Consider the following 19776-nt stretch of genomic DNA (forward strand, 5'->3'; position numbering starts at 1 on the left):
TTTGCAACAACAACAAAAGAAAGTCTGGAGGAATTTGCAGTTGGTGCTAATTGGCTCCTTGGTAAACCCTCTCAGCGGAGAGGCCGGCGACCCAGCAGGCATTGTGATTACGTGTTATAGACTCGGCAGAAAGCGCCTCTGCTCCAAAAGGCCAGGTTGGGATGGCCACGTGGCCTGGCCTCAGAAGAGACTCATTTGGGGAGCTGACGACAATGGAGCCTTGACTCGTTATTCCCCTCGGGTGAAATTCAAGCTTGTGCAGAGAAACGGCAGACGGGCTAGGCACCAGGTCAGCCCCGGTTCCGGGCGAGGCTGGAGGTCTGGGGGGCCAGTGGCGAGGGGGGCTCAGTGCGGGCTCAGGAGACCAGCGATGGATGCCCTGTTTTGCGGCTCCCAATGAATCGGAACGAGAGGGAATCCGTTCCCTATCCTCTCCACTCAGCGACCGGAGAGTCCTGAGCAATGGATCACACGGCCAGAATGGAGCCCTTTGAAATCTTGCAAAACAACAGATCTGGCGGATTCCATTTCATAATATATCGTCACTGAAAGTCTAAGCTCAGAATACCCCCCCCCCCGCGTTGTTACATAGAAATGAGTGCGCTGGTTCAAGAACGACTTCCCCTGGAGTTTGAAGGCTCCTGCCTCGTTTTATACTCGTTCGCATCTGACTCGGCCAGACATTAATGTGATGCACTGGATCTGGGGCCTCCTTGTGCTGAGTGCAGTACAGAGCAAGAGGTCGCCCTGCAGCACAATGGGGGCCCCAAGGCCCAGCGGGCGCCTTTTGGGCACTGCCATTATAGCAAAGACAGACAAAGAGCAGGAGGGGAAACTGAGGCACAGAGCGGTGGAGGAACTTGCCTACGGTCACACAGCAGGTCATTGGCTGCCAGGAATAGAACCCAAGCCTCCAGAGTCCCAGTCCAGGGCTTTAACCACTAGACCCTGCTGCCCCAAGCCTTGCCCCTAATTAGACCGGGCTGCCCACCTGAGCCCCGGCCAAAGAGTTACACAACCTGGTGCTTTTGTACCATGTTACTCCTCCGTAAATAGCACAGGAAGTGCTGTGAAAATACAGCAGTTAGCGGATGAAGAGACACAAACAAGCCAACTGCCCCGGATTTTGGCGTCTCAAGTGGGTAAAGCAGACTGCGGGAGCTATGCACTCGTGTCGAGCTGATTTCCCAGGCCCAGACTCACTAGCTCAGTTCCCTGCCTTATCTCCTCCTGCTCGGAAGGGACGAGACCTTCAGTTTATGGCCATTGAGTGAACGGGGGGAGGGGGAATAGACCTCAGATCTCCTGGCTCCCAGCCCAACGCCCTAGCTATGCAATCGAGCCTCTTACCTACTGGAGTCACCTGCTTCCTTCAGCACGTGGCGCGCCCCAGAAGGAGGCGCCGCCAATGGATCTGGCCCAATCTCCTCCAAAAAGCCAACACATTTACTGTCATGAAAACGTCAGTGTTTATTTCTCCACTCGTCATGATCTGGATATTTCGAGCTAGGCTAATCCAGCAAAAATGGCACAAAAATTTACCAGCCCTGGCCAAAAAAAATCTGTTTTGCCCAACATTTCAGACACAAACATGTAGGGAGCCAAGTTTTTTTCAGAAGCAGCTTGTGATCATAGGTGCCTTGATTTGCAGAATCCACCTGGAGGCTACTGAGAAGGGCCTATCGGTCTACGGAAGGTCCTCGCCTGGCCCCTGGTACCATTGTAGCAGGGCACCATTTATCCTCACCAGGCATCTGTGAGGTCGGGCGGTGCTAACCCGGACTTTTGGAGGGTGGGAGCTCAGACCCCTTTAAGGGTCTCAAATTGGGCACCCCGAAATCAAGGCATCACTATAAAAACTCTTGGCCCCAATATTTTCCCTGCCTGTTAAAGGACAAAATGACTCACCCGCGATGAGTGAGCAAATAACTTTGCAAGGCAAATCCAGCCCCTCACACACTCATCCACCATCTGACCCGCCGTGGCTTCCTGCAGGCTGCGATATATACATGCACGGCATTCGGCATTTCCATGTGATTCCTCATCAGAGGTCTTGAATGGGATCTGATCCCATCAGCGCCTCCCAGGACTGAGCAGGGAGTGTAAAACCTTCCTCTGAAACTCCGGACATCAAAGTACGTAACAAAAGTTATAAATAGGAGCAGTTGCCAAAATGCAACAAGGTCGCAACAGAACGGTAGGAAGTGGCATCCAGGTACTGGCAGCAACGGCGTCTCCGCAGGTCTGCATCAGCTACTGCTCCGGGAGGAGTTTGCTGAGAAAGTCAATGACAAGAGAAGCCGGCTGCACAGTGTCATACTCGGCAAAGAGATGACAGAGGTTCTCGGCATCCATTTGGCTTTTGGCTACAAAGCCAAAGATCCTTTGGAAACGAGAGAGACCAAAAATAAAAAGGCCTAGTTAGTCTGCGTTCAGAAATGGAAGAGAACAAGCTGAAACTAGCCGCAGAGCGAACTAGCAATCCCACCTGGCCCGTTCCCGAGGAAAAGCCATACTGTGGTAGTGCTTCTTGCCGTCACCTTCCTGACTATGGAACATTCCTGGGACACAAAGTAGAGTCATGGGGAACTCACTTCCTGCCCACTGAGAACACTTGGGGGCAGGATTAGGGACCTGACAGATTTGCTGAGCTCTTTCCACTTAGGGTGAAATTCACCCCCAGGAGAGGGACAGCTGTAGCTACCGCCGAGATCTTACAAAGCTTGGCTCTCTATGGGTAGCTCTTGTATCCCCCTTCCATTCCGGAAGGGTTTTGTTACAGAGCACTGGTGAATTCTCCTAAATCTGTAAATTTCGTTGCTCCTCTGATCACTGGGCTTTTAATTTTTAAGTTTAAGCTGCTGTTTGAAATGTGTCTGTTTAAATACCCAGAACCCTGTAACTAAAGCCACTTTCCTCCTGCGTTTTCGGGAGGTTTCTCTGGATGAGGCTTACCTTGAAGACTTGCAGTACTTTTGCCACCTGAAAGAAAAGAGATGAAGAAACTCTCAAGAGAAATCCAGATATTGAATGTTATTAGCTGCGTATAATTACTTTGTAACTAGAAAACGGTTACGTTTGCTGGGGAAAAAACCTTAGTCTTTTCTGAAAATCTGGAATTTTGATCAGTTCTTTCAATTCTGACATTCTACTCAGGGCCAGTCCTTGGTCCCATCCTGCGCCCACATGGCAGTTATTTTCCATCGAGGGTCCAATGACCACTACAGCACCCAGCCTGCTCCCTGAATAACTTCACTGCCCCGACTTGCAGAGCAGTTGGTTGCAACTTACTTTCTGTTCTCAGGGTCCATGCTACAGAAGCTGAGGGCAGCGAGGGGATAGTGCCGTCGGAAAAACACCCTGCAGAGGGGAAGAAGAAGAAGACAAGGCTTTAAAAGAGGCGGTGCCTGGATAGCTCAAGGGGGGGAAATACACTTCTGCAAAATCAAACCCCTCTTGATGAGCCGACAAGCCCTTTGGTGCCCAAGGCTGGGTTCTGATCGATCTCGGCTGACCAGTGACGTGAATTTAGCGCCCGATTCTAGCTCCCCAGTGGCACTACAGTGGCTGTGCTCAAAGTGGAATCATGTCCTATACTATTCAACGTAATGGGTCAAATGCAGCCTGGGGGTTACGCTTCCAATGACAGAAGGGATTAATGTGTAATTTACACAGGGCTTGCAACATTGTAACTGGGAAGAGACTTTGGTCCCATTTAGGAGAGATAATTCAGGATTAAGATAATGAGGTTTTATGGAGCCCTGTCCCCATTCACGCCAGAATCTAGTCACTCTGCCAGCCCTGACCAATCCGCAGCAGCGCTGTCATAAGCACCGCCCCAGGAAATCTAACGCCAGCATCTCAGCAGGCCCGTCCCAAAGGAGCATCCTTACTTTCTCTGGACGTCGGTTAGGGTTATTCCTTGCTCGGTCACTTTGAAGTGAACGATGGTGGGCGTGGGCGGCGTCTCCAGTTCGAAGGTGGAGGAGACGGCTTTCTGAACCGCCGAGGCGCCGGTCAGCGTCTCCACGCTCACCGAGTTGAGGTACAAGACGTTGCAGGCTGCGAGGGAACAGCACAAAACCAAGGTCAGCGCCACGCTGGGTCTGCGGCCCCCTCCCGCCGGCTTTGAAGAGCGATCAGGGCGCTGTAGGGGACCAGCGCTTTGTTCTGTGTTTGTACAGCTCCTAGCACACTGGGGCCCCTGCCCGTGGCACTACAGTCAGACCAATAGTTATACTACATTTCTCTCCCTGACCCTGTGCTTTTACCCGCAGTGCACCCATTACTGACTGCACTCTCAGGCCTTTATATCCTGCCAGCCTTGTCTACTCCGCGGCTCGAAGCAGCCACAGTGACACTACCCCAGGACCGCCAAATCCCAGGTGTTCAGAAATCATTAGTCGGGCCATGAAAATCAGGAGATTGGCTTAAAAAAATCAGGAGATTTTATAACGCAACAACTGTCGGGTTCTTTTCCTTCGCCTTCGGAGGTTTGAGCGGTTGGGAGTCACATTTTCAAACATTTCTCAGTCATGAGCGCTAGCTACTGCCTTTTGTTTTAATGCAAGCCGAGTCACCCGACTCCTGGAATTAGGGCTGCAAGAAAAACACCAGGTACCACACGACTTGTGATAAAATTGTGCGAACTGGCAACACCGCTCCCCTCCCACTCCCCCAAGCTACAGGTCTGGTCATGTCAGCTGCTTCTGTGACTTGTGTCAGAATTTATCACAAGTGTGAAAAAAATATCTCAGTGTCGGGTGTGTTAAAAGCAGGGCCGGCTCCAGGGTTTTGGAAAAAAAAAAAAACTCCGAGTGGGAGTGAGGGACCGTCCGCCGAATTGCCGCCGAATAGCTGGACCTGCCGCCCCTCTCCGGAGTGGCCGCCCCAAGCACCTGCTTGTCAGGCTGGTGCCTGGAGCTGGCCCTGGTTAAAAGTGAAATCACTCCGCGCGGGGTGAAGTCCAAAGCCCTGGAGGATGGCGACAGGTTGTCCCTCCTGCAAATAAAGCCCAGAAGAAACTTGGTTTCTTTCCTTTGCTCACCAGCAGTTTTCTTCATTGCAGAAATTGCAGATTCCAGGGGGGTCTCGGAGCTATTTTCTCCACCAGCAAAATCTGTGCAAGCAACAAACAGAACCGTGAGGCGTGGGGAGAGCAAGCAGCTCTGAAATCAACGCTTGGCCAGGGGTGAAACTCACCTCTGTTCAGGGGACACAGGGCCCAGGAACCAGTTAAGTCTTAGGGTCTCTGCACACGGGTGAATTTCACCCGCTGTGAATAGGCCACTTCTATTCAGGGATCCAGGGACATCGCCCACCATCCCCTCCTCCCCTTCCAAGCCCTTCGTGTCTGTGTCCCCCGTCCACCTCTATGATCTGACCCCTCCTCGTTCGTCCACTCTGCTCCGCCTTTCCGGCCAGCTCTCCGGAGGCCTCTGCCCAGCCCACGGGTCTCTCCACAGGCTCATGTGAACCCCAACCCCTTGGACTACTACAGAGGCCGCTCGCACCTCTCTCTCGCTCTGGGATTAGCAACTGCAGCCAGTGTGCTGGTATCGCTGCACAGGATTCAGAAACCGTGTCCACAGGGCAAAACGTACGTCGTCTGCTCTGCCCACAACCGGGGAGGTATTGGCCAGTTTTTCTCCTCACCCCTCACCACAGCGGCACTTACAGCTGCCAACCATTCATGCCTCTCCCTGACTCCCGTCCCCACCTACCAGTGCTGTCCCCTGTTCCCACTGATGCATCCCCCATGCCCTACGTGTGCCTGTGAGCAGGCCCCCTTCCAAACTCCGGTTTTGCTGGAACGGGGGCGTAGCTGTGAAGTCCAGACATGTCCGCAATGTCCACCTAGCCGCCCCCCACCCCCCTCGCTAACTCCCAGCATTTCTTCCTGCTGGTCTCCTCCAAGTCGGACCCGTACCTTGTGTGGGGATGGCCAGCTTGCAGGGCAAGGCTAGTGCCGTCATGGCGTGCTGGTAGACGAAGGCAGACAGGCTCCCTGCAACAGAGACAGCGAGAGGGCTTATAGGACGGCAGGGACAAGAAACCGCACCAGCTCCCCCACCCTTCCATCACCCTCCCCCTCATCTCAGCTGGCCTGAGTGAAGACGGTGGCCTTGGTCTAATGTTTTTTACCCGTTGTATTTACAGCTGTGACTGGTCATGCGACACACGCTGGGACAGGCATTTAAACTGCTTCTTGCTGCTTTCTTGTACAGCACCAGGCACAAATGTGATCAGGGGCCCGGTGCTACCGTAATACACGTAATACTCCTCCTGTAACTTCCGCTCCACGACAGTAATAGCCTTACCAAAGTAGGGCTCCTCGCTGGCCCCTTTAAGGTGCACTCCTTTGGCAGATGACTCAATGAGGAAGTGTCGGACCTGGTCGCTGCTGTCATCACCTTCAAGCAAAATGCAAGAGAGGCTCTACCACAATCTCCAGTGTTATTGCCCACCATGTTTTTGACCCTCCACTTTCCCTGCATGCCTCTGGGCTGGGCTGTAACTGCACGACACCCTTTAGTTCAGCTCTATCTGCAGGGTGGGATTTTCAAAATGCCGTTTCCATTGTGCTTCTACACCACCCCAAGGCAATTAGGCACTGACCCTTACGTCCCCCTGCAGCCTTACTTTGAGGTTTCAAGTGATGTGTGGCCCTTGTGCTGACCCATCGGGGTGAATTTTACACAAAGATCCAAACTCGGGGGTCCTTAATCGAGCAAAACTCTCACTGCTTATTGGCTCCGTTACAAACTGCTGAGCCTGGCGTAGACGATTCTCCTGGGGAGTTTAGCTCTATGTTCTCAAGAGGCCTCTCTGTACCTGTCTTGCAGCCGGATGGTGAGCTGAGAACCTTCATCGCCAGCCCAAACGACCCGCGGTACGACGTGCTGTCCCGCATGAGGAAAGCGCCTGGTTCCGCCTCCTTCAGAAGTTGGATTGCTGCAGGCACACGGGAGAGGGTTACCCATGCAACGCAGGCGGCATTTCGGCATTTCTGAACTCAGCATTCCCTCTGTCTAGCGCTGTAACCATCCCCGGGGCACAGTGACATGCAGCGGGGTGGGCTTCAGGGTGCATACGAATATTTCCTTCATGCATCTGCAACCCATGCTAAAAGTATGGTGCTTAGACCACATATACCCATTTAATGAGTCTGCTAATGTTAGGTCCTCCGAACTAATGGACCTGCTTCTTTAGCAGTAAAGCCTCATTGAGCTTTTAAACTCAGAGGTCCAGGCTCTGTCCTTGCAGAAGACCTGACCAGAATGGTGTCACTGCACAGGGGTGATTCAAGAAGCATTCGACTTCAGCCAGGATCCTTATCCTGGGAATTGAAAAATACAGTTGGCCCTTTCCAAAATCAAGTTGACTCAGCTGATCATTAGAGAGGGGAGCGTATTCTCCTCAACTCGGACAGCACAGACAGAGGGAAGACCTGATGTTTCCTGAGCATCATCTCTAGACTGACGAGTGCCTCTTCCACTTCTGTAAAAAGCAACAGAGGGTCCTGTGGCACGTTTAAGACTAACAGATGTATTGGAGCATAAGTTTTCGTGGGTGAATGCCCACTTTGTCACCCACGAAAGCTTACGCTCCAATACATCTGCTAGTCTTAAAGGTGCCACAGGACTCTCTGTTGCTTTTTACAGATCCAGACTAACACGGCTCCCCCTCTGATTCTCTTCCACTTCTGTAACACCAGCTTTTATTGGGTTAGGATGCAATTAGGAAATAAGTCACTATGGGACCTAAGTGATGCATAGAGCTTCTGCTAGTCCTCTGCCACCCCATCAGATGAGCAGCTCTCCAAGAGCGACGCAGAAGGGTAGATTTGGGAATGGGATAGGCCTAGCAACTTCTCCTCTCCTTTTACCTTGGTCCCTTGTAATGCTTGGCTTGAACCAGTATTTTGACGTGTCCATCACAAACTTCATGGTTGGCTCACCATCTTTGGAGGGACCTGCAAGAGACAATGGCATTCCCTCATGCATGGCACATGACACGAACCTCTTTCTTTGCAGAGAGGCACAGGCATGTGTTATAGGTATTTAGATCCCAGCGATTCTCTTGCCTGGCATCTTTAAGGGGAGAGGAACCCGAACAAAGACTGTTTCTCTTTTAACTGAGCTTGGGTTTAAATGTTTGCTCAAGTCTTTCAATTAGAACTTCCTCTCCGGTTCCCAGCATAATTCACTCTCCACTTCATTATCTTCTTGGCAAACCACAGTCAAGATCAGAAAGATAATAGGCTAGTTCCTCAGCTGGTGTGTATCATCCCAGCTTCACTGAAGTCAAGAGCGCTATGTTGAAAGACATCCCTCTTTTCTTTCCCATGAGAACCCAGAGGAAAAGTCTCTGTCAGGAGCTGCCCCCGTAAACTATTCCAGAAAACAATGGCCCAGTTGTTTACTCTTGAACTAGGAACCTTGTGTTTCCCAAACTTTTGATATCTTTAGATGACCTCCAAAAACAAGTGGGGGCAAAAAAGTCCTAGCACTGAAATAAGGATGAAATTAAAACATTATGGGTCACATTCTCAACCAGTGTAACTACCCTGGTCACACGAGCGGAGGATGGGACCCTATAATTTTATGGAACCTCATCGTTACCAGATGTTTTTAACACCCTGACCCTTTTTTAATGAATAATTCCTGGACATTTCTGCACACAATTTTCTGCTGGAGAGAGTCTTCATTTATATGCCATCTTGTTCACACTTTATAGTGGGGTTTCAATTTATGAAGGGTTAAAAATGATGACTAGATGTTTCAATAAATGATTAATCAATCATTCTAGATCTTTAGAGAGTCCAACAGGTTCTTACAACCATGACTTATAACCATCTCTAACACCTCTGATGACGGGGTTATCGCCCTCAAGGACACAACTTATCATATCTATAATATCTATAAGTGTCCTATTAACCATTTATAAATGAAAGCTTGATTGGAAGTGGAAACACAATCTCCAGTTTCATCCTGTCTTTCCACCTCGGTAACCTAGTGGGATTCTCTGTGTTGGATAACTTCGCTCTGAAACAGAGAGTGGTTCCAACTCAAAACAGGCACAACTTACCGGCCGAGCAGAAGGAGAGAGATGTTTCAGAAGAGGTCTTATTCAAGCTGTTTATCCCTGAGGAGGAGCTGGAATTGGGTGGAATTGTCTGCTTGACGGAACGCTGGAAGTCTTTGCCCATCCTGGGAGACGTCTCGCCATGTTCCAGACATCCGTTGACCAGCAGTATGGGGATATCAGCCATGGAGTTAACGATGGATGGGGGACAGCTGCTGGCATGTCCCTTCTGGAGTGGCGGGGAGGAAGAGTTGTTCACTTTGTTGGAATTGGAACCCGGGCTAAAGGCATCTCCAAAACGATCGACTTGAATGCCGGGGGAGGCGAGACAAGGGCTGCCGAAGGAGCCGACGGATAAGGGGCTTTCCGCTGATCTGTGGGCAGGTTGGTAAGAGTCGGAGTCATCGTTGGGAAGCGACTGAGTGCTGCTGCAGAAGAAAAGCAGAAGGTACAGGGAAATCGGAGGGCTTGTTCTCCAGCTGACGCACTGTGCAGCAAGCCAGATAGAGGTTGCCTGGGGGTGGGGGTGGGGGGAACCTTGCCTGGCTCCTGTGACATCAAATCACAGCATGAAAGCTCAGTTCCACCCCAGGGGGAAATAAAGCCAGCTCCCTCTTCTGTCCCTTCCTCTGCTCCCACTCTCCAGTCTTCTCCCGCAAAGGGCGGGATGGGGGCACTGGTGAGCATTAGGGCATTTGCTGTTGCCCAGGAGAATGCAGCACTCCTCTTTGGTGGCATAGTCAGCTCTGAATCCCCCAAGAGCTTACTGCCCATCCCCACCCACCTGGCTTCTGAACGGGGCCAGCTCCATAAAGGTGGAGAAACTCTCTGCCATGGCTCGTTCTCTGCGGAAATACACCCGAGCCCTGAATGCCCAGAGATCACAAAGGCAGATTTACCTTCCAAGCATGTAGCTGGTGTCTGATCCCGGGCTCGTGGAGAGCATGGAGACCCTGCTGGTTCTCTGCGGAGCCCGCCCAATGTACAAAGCCTTCCGCAAACTCTCCAGGCCGGGAGAGGTGGCCAGGAGAGTATTTGGCCCGTAGGAGATGCAATCCTTCTGACCACGCTGTGGGATGGACACACATTCAGATACTCTGTAGCAGGTCTGGGGGGAGCTCCCAGTGGGTGGCTGATTTTGAGGAGCTGCCCGGTTGCTGTCAGGCCCGGAGGGGCTCGAGAAGACAAGACTGCCGTTCGGGGTGCAGTTGTCCCGGGCTAGCAGGAAGCAGCTGCCTTGGGGTGACATGGAGAGCGGAGTGACGCAAGGACTGGCCGAGCCCTGCATGGATTCGTGGCTCTTGGCTCGGGCGGGGGTCATTTCGATGTACTTGATCTCTGGAAACAAAACGGGAGGAGTTAACAATAAGGTATTTGGGCAGGTTCATCAGCCAAACCTAGGAGGAGAATTATTATGAATTTAGACTGCAGTTTCCAAACCACCTAGGGGATTTTGATGCACAGTTCCCATTTACTGGGCCCCCAAATCCCTTAGGTAGCTTTTGGAACCTTCGCCTCATAGTGACCGCACCTCGCGGAGTCAATCTGGATCAGGCCCTGCATTCACACCGAAGGTGACACGGTCCCTGGCCGTGAGCGCAACCGACAATTGCAAGTGCAAAGATGTGTTTGATGGGAATGTCAAACAACCCCTCGTGCCCCACGCAAGCCCCACAACGGTGCTCTCCAGCGCTAGTGCTCAGATGCAACCTCCACGCTTCATTAGACCTGGGCTGTGATTAATTCCCTTCTTTATAGACCCCCTGGGGCTGCAGGTGTTGTGTGGCCATTAGCCAAGGAACAGGGAACGTTACAGAGCCGCTCCCTGCCAAGGTTTTGAGGAGCCCCTTTCTCCCACGTCACAAGGCCAGGCCTTGCCTGGCAGCTCCCAGAAGCAGATTCCTAGCTCCCCTCTCTGAAATGGTGACACTTTGCTTCTAACTCCAGCCGGAGTGCCCCGCCCCCAGCTAACGAGAGCAGCCCCCAGGGAGGCAGGGTTATGCACGGTCATCTCGGAGAGCGCAGAGCCCCTGGTGATGATTACATGTTGATGCCTGTAGCAAAGGGCGGATGCTTCTATTTGTCTTCTTAAGCAGCCGTTCTGTTTGTACCTGACTAAAGAAAAAAACGTCTGGCTACTCCCAAGTGAGTGATCACATCAGACTCATGGACAAAGGGCGTGAGAGGCGGGATGGGCTTTCTGGCTCCTGCCTACCACTTACAGCTCACCTGGTGCACAGGCCCCGTGCTCGGCTGTGTATTTCTCAGGCGTGGCTGGATGCTTGGAGCATTGGTAACCATGCACAGAACCGGCGTGGTGCCAGTGGGGTGCAGAGCGAAGCTGCTTGTCAAAGGCACCTGCACATTTCTAGCGGATCAGCTCATGGGCTGAGAGCCCGGGGCTCGGGAGCCGCTCGGTCGATTCCGTTGTCCCAGTTGGGCAGAAGTCCTGTGGTTCCCAAAGCAGCTCTTAAGGCGATTCAGAATCTCTCAAGTATGTGCCCCCCAGTGTCCCTCCCAGAACGGCTCTCCCTCTCTTTCAGGGCTCATGGGACACCCCAAAGGGAACACGTACGGATTAGTATATTGCTGCGTCTGGCCACACACTTGTGAAGGGGAAAGGTTTGTTTCTAAGCAGATCTAAGAAAGCCTAACAGTAAAAAGTAGATTTCTGCACTCACACTAACCGGCTTTCTTGCTCTGGGAGTTAAGAGTGGAATCCTGGGTTCTATTCCTGGCTCTGGGAGGGGAGCAGAGGGTCTAGTGGTTAGAGCAGGGGGGGACTAGGAGATGGGGTTCCTGGGTTCCATGCCCAACTCTGCCACTGCCTCGTCTGACTTTTAACACATCATCATTTAACCGCTCGGTCCCTTCGTTACCCATCGTAACCCAGGGATCAAAAGAGCTCACAGGCAGGAGGGATCGTGACACTCAATTAGTCAATGTCTGTAACTTGCTTTGAGATCCTCACTGAGACGTGCCAGAGAAATGCCACAAACTAGGGCCCAGTGCACGGTCATTGTGTGCTGAGTTACAACGGTGTGATCTCTGCCGGAGTCCCTTGTTCATGAACGAGGGCTGCTTTCATTTCCCCAGCCCATCCCGGTTTAGTTTTAAATGGGAGATAGCCCAGGCCGCGCTGTCTGCTCCGCAAAGATGGGGCTGGGACTGGTCGCTCCCTCAGGTCTCTGGGCTCTTTCCTGCTTTTGGAAGGCAGATACCACAGCAGAGACATGAGCCCGACTCAGCTGTGGGCCAGAGCCCTGGCTACTCTCGTCGCCCCTGGATGTATAAGAACTGTATAATGCAGTGGAGTCAGAGCCAGTGGGTGAACCTCCACTCCACGTATTCCTAGATTTCTAGACTCTAAGGCCGGAGGGACTGTTACGATCTAGCCTGAGTGTGTCGAGCTTCCGCTCCCAGGCTGGCTCTTGTCATGCCTTTGAAGCCGGGAGGGTTCTTTGTGCTGCTTTTAAAGGCATCAAGAGGACGGAATATTTTTTTTGCTTCTGTAATAAAAAAAATGCTCTTAAAAGTGTTGAGTTTCCTTGTCATTCCTTTGACAGGCCTGGTTGCTGCCTTATATCGTGTAGTTAGTGAGTAGCTGACTCCGGGAGGACGGCAAATTGCCCAAGACTTGTCACTGCTTCTTGTAAGAAACAACAGTGCCTCGAAGGCATCAGGTTCTAGGACAAGTCCGCACAAAAGGTTCTCTTTGGTTGCCTTCTGCGTGCCAGGCCCCTAGGCAAAGCACAGGCAGACGTTCGGTTTAATTGGGCTGGTGAATCTGTCTACAGTTGAGAAACCAATTTTAAAATAAAACAGGCCGTGCTTAGATAAACACGCAAAAAGGAGCTGGTTCAACAGCCCCATACGGCACATCAGAGCCCACAAGGTTTTCACCTGGACGCAGCAACGCCAGGCCTGCTGCAGCTGAGAACAGCAGCCCTGGGGCCCACGTGCCAGAACCAGGTTGGGCTGATCTGACGCTGCCATTGCAACTCGGATCTAACCGGGAACGCTGCCTCGTGGGCGAGGAACTTCAGCCGGGGAACAGGAAAGGTGCTGCAGCCCGTCAGAGCGACAGGGCTAGGGGGATCTGCTGGAAGCTTGTCAAATCCTTTAGAGAAACCCCGACTAAAAATAAAACCACAGCAGTTCTCTGTCACGCCTCAACCTTTCCCCCGACGCTCCCCTCCTCGCTATTACTAAAAAGCGGCAATCACCCTATCAAAGACAGTCCTGGCCAGGGCTCTGTCACCGGTTTGTCCCAGTGCCGGCTCATTAGCGTTCAGAGCCCTTGCGACCAGCTCCTGGCTGGAGACGCTGTGTCCGGGAGGTCTCCCTCCAAAGGACAAAGAAAGGAAAGATTGTAACTCAGAATGGCCCTGTTAGGAGAAATAATTGGCTGTTTCCGGGTCATCACTTTAACCCAGCTGTTTGCCTGCTACCTTGAAGCTCTTGCCTATCCGACGGGTTTAATATTAGCTCATGTTCCTGGCGAATTTTTTGGCACCAAGAAGCAGCAGGTGTGACTTCAAAACAACAGCTTGACTGACCAATGCCACATGCTAGGCGGGGCCGAGAGGGCCAGTCTAACATTCTCAACCACTGCGTACGAGAGAGAATTCGCGTCAGCCACAAATCTCTCCCATGAACACAGGGTGGATTATGCAAACTCTCCCTGAGTGGAAGGTTCAAACGCGCACACCGTGATTTCCATTCGACAACGGAAAACCCGCGGGCGTATCCAGGGCCTTTACAGAAATGATTTCTCAGGGACCACTGCATCCCTAAAAGTCTTCACTCAACATCGCTACTTTGTGCAAGCCACTCTCCGCCATCAGTCCCCCCTCGACTCTCTTCCTTGCAAAGGAATTCGCAGCAAGAACCCAGGGGAACGTGTTGCAAAGGAATGCCATTCACAGCCGCTCCCCGTCGTTCCTTGTTGATATGCCCCTGCTCCAACTCATTCACCTGCCCCCTTATGGCATTGCCAGCCCGGCGCTATCTGAGTGCCTCCCAAGCAGTGAAGGGGTTAGCCTCACCACACCCCGGCAAGGCAAAGCAGTGCGGTTAGCTGCATTTTACAGATGGGGAAACTGAGGCACAGAAGACGTACACACACTAGAGTTTTTTAGGAACAATCCCACGGCTGTAGAGAGAGGCCGCCATGGTGGTGACGGTGGGTTCACCAGCGTGTCAGTGAACCCGGCTCTGCGCTGGGCCCAGTGGCTAAGCCTTGGGTGGGATTCGCTCTCACAGCTGGGGACAGACTTTTGAAGGCACTCACTTTGCGCCTGGCACATGGGGCTCTGCTGAAAGTCCAGCCACTCCTTTGGGGGCCTAAATGAGAGCGGAGCTCCACTGAAAACTCGGGCCTAGGAGACTGGCTCAGGGTCACACTGGGATTCTGTGGCAAGGCTGTGAACTCAACCCAGAGCCCCGGGGCCATCTCAGCACCTTAACTAGCCTCCCTCCGAGAGTAGTTACCCCCGAGACAAACTGCCGGACAAACAAGCCTCACACATGCTCTCCTGAGGCCGCGGGCTGCAGGCTCGGGGTGCTCTGACCTCTCTGCTAATTCACTCACACCCTGCACCTTACTTCTGAGCACCGCCTTCCCCGTTAATCCCTCATTAAGCCACACACCTCCCTGGCTTTAACTCCGGCCAGGTGACCGTAAGCCATTAGCTCCCCCACTAACCCCCGTAAGTCACCGAGCCTATCTATGCCTCAGTTTCCCAGCTGTGAAATGGGGAGAACAGCTCTGCCCTGCAGCACAGAGGGTCTATGAGGTTAAATACATTACAGATTGAAAGTGGCCTCGGACACTATGGTGATGGGGGGGCCACAGACGTCAGAGGGAAAACTTGCCAGCCCAGCCACAAAATCAACTTGCCTGCCCCTGATGTGATAGGCAAGAAAAATCACATCAAAACCCTGGGTGTACTATGGGTAAAATTACGTTTCACCAGTGCCCTTTTTGAGGACTTGTGCCTGCCCGCTGCACGGGGTGAATTCTCGGGGATTGCACGTGGCACGTGCAATGCACGGAAACGCTCTGGGACTTTCATGGTACTTTGCTAGGGCTGAGCGCACTGCACATTGACGACCTTTACCTCACCTAACGAATCGGGGTCTGGTTTCTCGGTCACAGCCGCGTTGCCAGGAGACGTGGGTTGGGCCGTGTGCTTCTTGCTGCTGTCTGGTTTGAGCAGGAGGGGCTGAAAGGTCGGGTCGATTTCTAGGATCAGTTGGTTCAGGTTTTCTATCGACACGTCCAGGGTCGGAGACACTGGACTAGCCTCGGGAGTCCCCTCGGTCTCCTCTTTGCCCTCTGGCTGATGTGTGGGACTGGCTCTTTCCAAAGCGGTAACCTGATGCTCTTTCCCGCGGGTGGGAGAGGCCACACGCGTGAACACGGCATCCGAGTTAGGTCCATGCAGACGGGCATTGGTTTGTGCCATTATAGGCTGGCTGAGCCAACCCTCGGCTGAATAGTAAGAACATGTTGTAGTCAAACTGGAGCAGCAGGGGCTCCCGGCTGGATGTAAGCTTCTGCTTTCTTCCTGGGATGCAACACGTATTGTCTGGCCAACCCGTAGCACGTGGCTGGGTATGACCTGAGACATTGCTTTGGCTTCCTGCCTTAATAGTCAGTCTGGGAGCGTTGTCTCCTCCTTGCCTTCGAGGTGACTTCTCCACGTGCCTTTATCCACCAAGGGCCACGACAAACCTTTTCTTTAATCGGCCGTCTCAAGCGGAAGGCACCCGACGGGAATCTAAAGAATGCAAAGAACGAGCAGTTAGACACTAGGACGTTTGCAGAGTAATATCTAAAGTAGGAAAGCAGGGGTCACACTTGGAATTCAATTTGGAAAAAAAAAAAAAAAAAAAGCCACTCTGCAAATTTTCCTTTGCGCTTGATTCCACCAATATGTAACCCGAGTCCTACGGTGCATTCGGGCAAGCTGCAAATTCATCCTCACTGCAACAGCTTTTCTGTGGCTAACGACCCCCTCCCCAGCCCCTCCAGAGAGCTGAATTCTCTCCGCTCCATTTGCACCGTGCCTTTTCCTTGGCTGAGAATTACACAGCCTATCATTGCCTCAATCTTGCACTTTGGATGGCTTCCGAGGAAGCTGGGGCCCTCTCAAAGGTGACCGTGATAGACAGCTAACCCTAACCAACACAGTGAGCTCTTGCGATGGTCCGATTGCCAGTTCGGATCTGTGCATGGGGATGAACGTGCGTTGTCCCATTGTTTTGTTGATAAAGTGTGACCAAGGTGGTGGCTGTACAGGAGGCTGAAGTGATGCACTAGGAACATGGCTAATTCGAAGTTCTGGCTAGTCCCTGAGTGCGTTTGGTTTGTGTTTAAAAGCCCTGGGTGGAAGCAGGAATCGGCACTGAAATTGAAAGCCATCACTTTAAATTCTCTGGGGTTTTCCTGGAGAGCTTGTAGCCGCTGGGTCTCTATAGGGAGGCAGGTGATCTGGGGCTTTCAGCGGTTAGTCTGCAAAGATCCATCCTAGACCAAGGTAGCATGAGTTGTGCCTCGCTGCCTTAGGGAGAAGCCTGTTTTCTCTCACTCTGTTTTGTGTGTTTGTGGGTTGGTTAACCCTAACCAGGATGTGTTACATTGCCACCTTCCAGCAAGAGTATTTTACGTTTTTATCTAATTTCTCTGTCTGTATGTCCTGAACATCACACAATCAAACCTGGGCCCTCTGCGTCTACAACCACAAGCCTCTCCTGCCTGACCGGGGACCCAGCTCTGACACTTCTGAAATGTGAGCCCTGGAGCACCTTCTGACATCAGCGAGAGGAAGGAGACACAGGCATTTAGGGCTAGAGAGCAAACTACGCCCTCCTTAGTCATCGGAGGCCTGTTCTTGGGACTTGCCCGGATTAACAGGGCGCGTCAGTAAAGTCGAGGAAAACAGTTGCCATGGTGATGCCGGCTGTGTTTTGATTGCTGAACAAGCAGCTGTATCATATAGCAAATATGAATATGCCCGTGGCTAGCAGGGAATTAGCACGCCAGAGCACGGGGCAGCCTGTGCTGGCGGAGGAGCCGGAAGCTGAGTCTGACTGTTGTGTGCGGAGCGGGAGGTTGAGTTTTCAGATGACAGAGACGCTTCTGAAAACAGGGACAACTCTAAATAGTCAGCAGCACCAAGAAGCCTCTTAGAAACTCGACGCCGGGTTGCCAACGTTTACATTTTGATCAGGAGTTTTATGCTCTCTGGTCTTTTTCTTAAAGCCCCAGCTCCTGGAATCATGGGATTACAGCAGAATCCCAGCTTTCATTTGGAAAAGGTGTTTAGCCCTCCTGGTTGCAGAGAAAAGCTTGTAAACATGACCCCTAAATTTAAAAAAACAACTCCCCCTCCCAGAGACAACAAAAAACCCAACCCCCAAGTTTATGTTTCGTTTGGTAAAATGTCATAACTTCACGAACCAGATGGAACCTCAGCACAGCTGCACTGGTCAGACTTGGCTGCCTCCAGGCTCCTAGGACAAGCCTAGCGGTGGGGGGGCGGGGGGAGTTTGCAGGCGCTTTGCTACTTTGACAACTTGGGAGAACAACAGCTGAAAACTCAGGACAGTAAAACAAATCTGACTCCTATGAAGGGGATCTCAGTCCAAATAAAATGAAATGAATTCATCTACCAAGTATTAGTTAATCAGGGAACATCTGAGACAAGATACCTAGCTGGAGGCTTTTCCTCTCTAGAGGTAACAGCAGGTTCCTTAGCTATGGTATGGATTTTCTATCTCTGCCACTGATCCACAGGGTGACTGTGGACAAGTCATGTCCCCTGTCTGTGCCTCAGTTTCCCCCCCCCCTGTAAAATGGGGGTAATTGTACTGGCCTTCCTTGGTAAAGCGCCCCAGGTGAAAAGTATCTTAACTGAGTGTTGTCTCCGTGAGCATGTTGCTGTTTTAGATGGTGCCCATGCCAAAGGAGCGGCAGCCCAGAGAAGCTTTTTTTGCAGGGAGGGAAGGGCGAGGACACGGGCGTAGGGGCAGAAAGAGGGCTGTCTGACCTCTGAAAAAGCTGGGGCAGGATCCCCCCCTGAAGTCACTGAGACGAGGAGGTTCAGCCCCTCCTTTGACTCGGCCTCCCATCCTTCTGCCTTGGGGGATTTGAAGTGCTTGTTTTTCTTTGGATTCATATCCTAGGCAATCCCTCGCCTGGAAACTGTAACCCTGCACAAAGCGCCCCGCGAACTGCCAGGCGCTCTTCCCTCCGCCTCTCAAGCGCCGGCCATGGCCCTTTCGAGAGAGCACCACTCTAGGGCCCATTTCTAAGCAAGGGCAGCATCCATAGTGGTTAGCGCACTGGGCTGAGGCTCCGTCCCCTTCCCCTCTCTCTGTGCCTTGTTCCCCCTCCATCCCTTTGTCCGTCTTGTCTGTGCAGATTGTAAACAGCCTGTCTCCTGCGCGTGCCTGGACAGTGCTTGGCCCAGTGATCTCAGGTGCCTCTAGTTGCTACCCTACAATAATCAAACCTAACGCCCCGTTATTAAGAAAATAGGACGAGGGGCCGGAGCTTCTTTCCACAGCTTATCTCCAGACTGGCCGGCCACGCTGAACCCCTCCCGGCCCTGCTGAATGCGTCTTACCTGCGCTTGGCTAATGGACCTCCTGACCCCCCCAGTCCGCAGCACCTCCCGCCAGGCAGACTCTCACTGCAGGGGGATATTGCTAGTGGCTCAACTCTCAATGCTTTGTCACGGTAGGAGGCTGCAGCGGGGCGGGGGGCGGGGGACACGACTCAGGCCGTGCTCCGTTTCTGTAGGCTAAGCAGGTGTCCGTGGGCCCGGGGGTTCTCCATCCCTTGGCACTGGTGCATGCATCACACAACGGTTAAATATGCTCGAACCCCAACGCGGGAAGGAAAATCATAGGTGAGAATATAATCAAACAACCAGAGCAAATACAATTGGTGCCTTTGCCAGTCTGCTGCATTGTTCAGACAAGAACCACCACTCTGCTGGATATTTGCTCTCAGGGGGAAAAAAAGGCAGGAAATAAATCACAGCTAAACACAAAGCAGCAGATGAAGGAGAACAATAGAAAAGCGCAAGATGAACTGATGCCATTTGAAACAAAATGAACCAGACAATTAATTAGGAAAGACACTTTAAAAATAAGGAGCATGCCAGGATTGCTCTCGAAACGGCTTTGTGCATAACTAAAGCAGGTACCTGAGCTGCAGTTCCTTGCGCCTTCCCTGGTCCCGGCTCCGGCTGTGACAGACACCTCCTTTGGGAGCTCTGCTCCTTATGAATCAGGGCAAGAGGGAGTGTGTAAGGTCTCAAGCCCTGCTGGTGCCTGCATTATAACATCCCGCCCACGAGCTGGCCACGCCTGCCCTCCCCCATTCCCCACACTGCAAGGCATGTTCTAGGCCAAGCCCAGGTGTGCTGTAAGAGGGATGGTCCAGATGCCATAGTCCAAGGGAGGCATAGTCCAGGCTTCCCCCAAAACAGCCGGTAGGTAGCTGCAGAGGACGTGCTGGAGGACTGAACACCCAGAGCTGTGTGTGCACAGTGCAAGCTCCTCTGAGCTGCAAAGGATAGTGCCAGGGAGAGGGCAGCAGGCTCACCACCCACCTGACCCATGGACATAGGGGTCACCAATATTAGCCACTCATAATCATAATTAATAATAAGC

General features: G+C 52.3%; 1 protein-coding gene across 1 annotated transcript; it reads right to left on the minus strand.

The window, feature by feature from the left end:
* Positions 1-875: 875 nt before the first annotated feature.
* On the minus strand, positions 876-19398 carry TNS4 (tensin 4). Its single transcript, XM_034755915.1, has 13 exons — positions 19308-19398; positions 15215-15872; positions 9987-10425; positions 9091-9515; positions 7889-7975; positions 6835-6954; positions 6321-6413; positions 5930-6007; positions 5048-5119; positions 3894-4062; positions 3292-3360; positions 2956-2982; positions 876-2383 (listed from the first exon to the last, which is right to left on the minus strand). The coding sequence occupies exons 2-13, from the start codon at positions 15720-15722 to the stop codon at positions 2254-2256; spliced, it is 2217 nt and encodes a 738-aa protein (XP_034611806.1). The 5' UTR covers positions 15723-15872; positions 19308-19398; the 3' UTR covers positions 876-2253.
* Positions 19399-19776: the final 378 nt, after the last annotated feature.

This window comes from Trachemys scripta, chromosome 23 (genome assembly GCF_013100865.1).
Source record: "Trachemys scripta elegans isolate TJP31775 chromosome 23, CAS_Tse_1.0, whole genome shotgun sequence".
Taxonomy (NCBI): Eukaryota; Metazoa; Chordata; order Testudines; family Emydidae; genus Trachemys; species Trachemys scripta.

What these genes read in the sequence shown, in the direction of transcription:
- TNS4 (XM_034755915.1), bottom strand. Translation starts at nt 15,722, where the DNA reads ATGTCTCAGGTCATACCCAGCCACGTGCTACGGGTTGGCCAGACAATA. An exon ending in ACCAGACCCCGATTCGTTAG is followed by an intron (nt 10,426 to 15,214) that starts GTGAGGTAAAGG and finishes TTTTGTTTCCAG; the next exon opens with AGATCAAGTACATCGAAATG. An exon ending in GCTGGCCATCCCCACACAAG is followed by an intron (nt 5,120 to 5,929) that starts GTACGGGTCCGA and finishes TTGCTTGCACAG; the next exon opens with ATTTTGCTGGTGGAGAAAAT.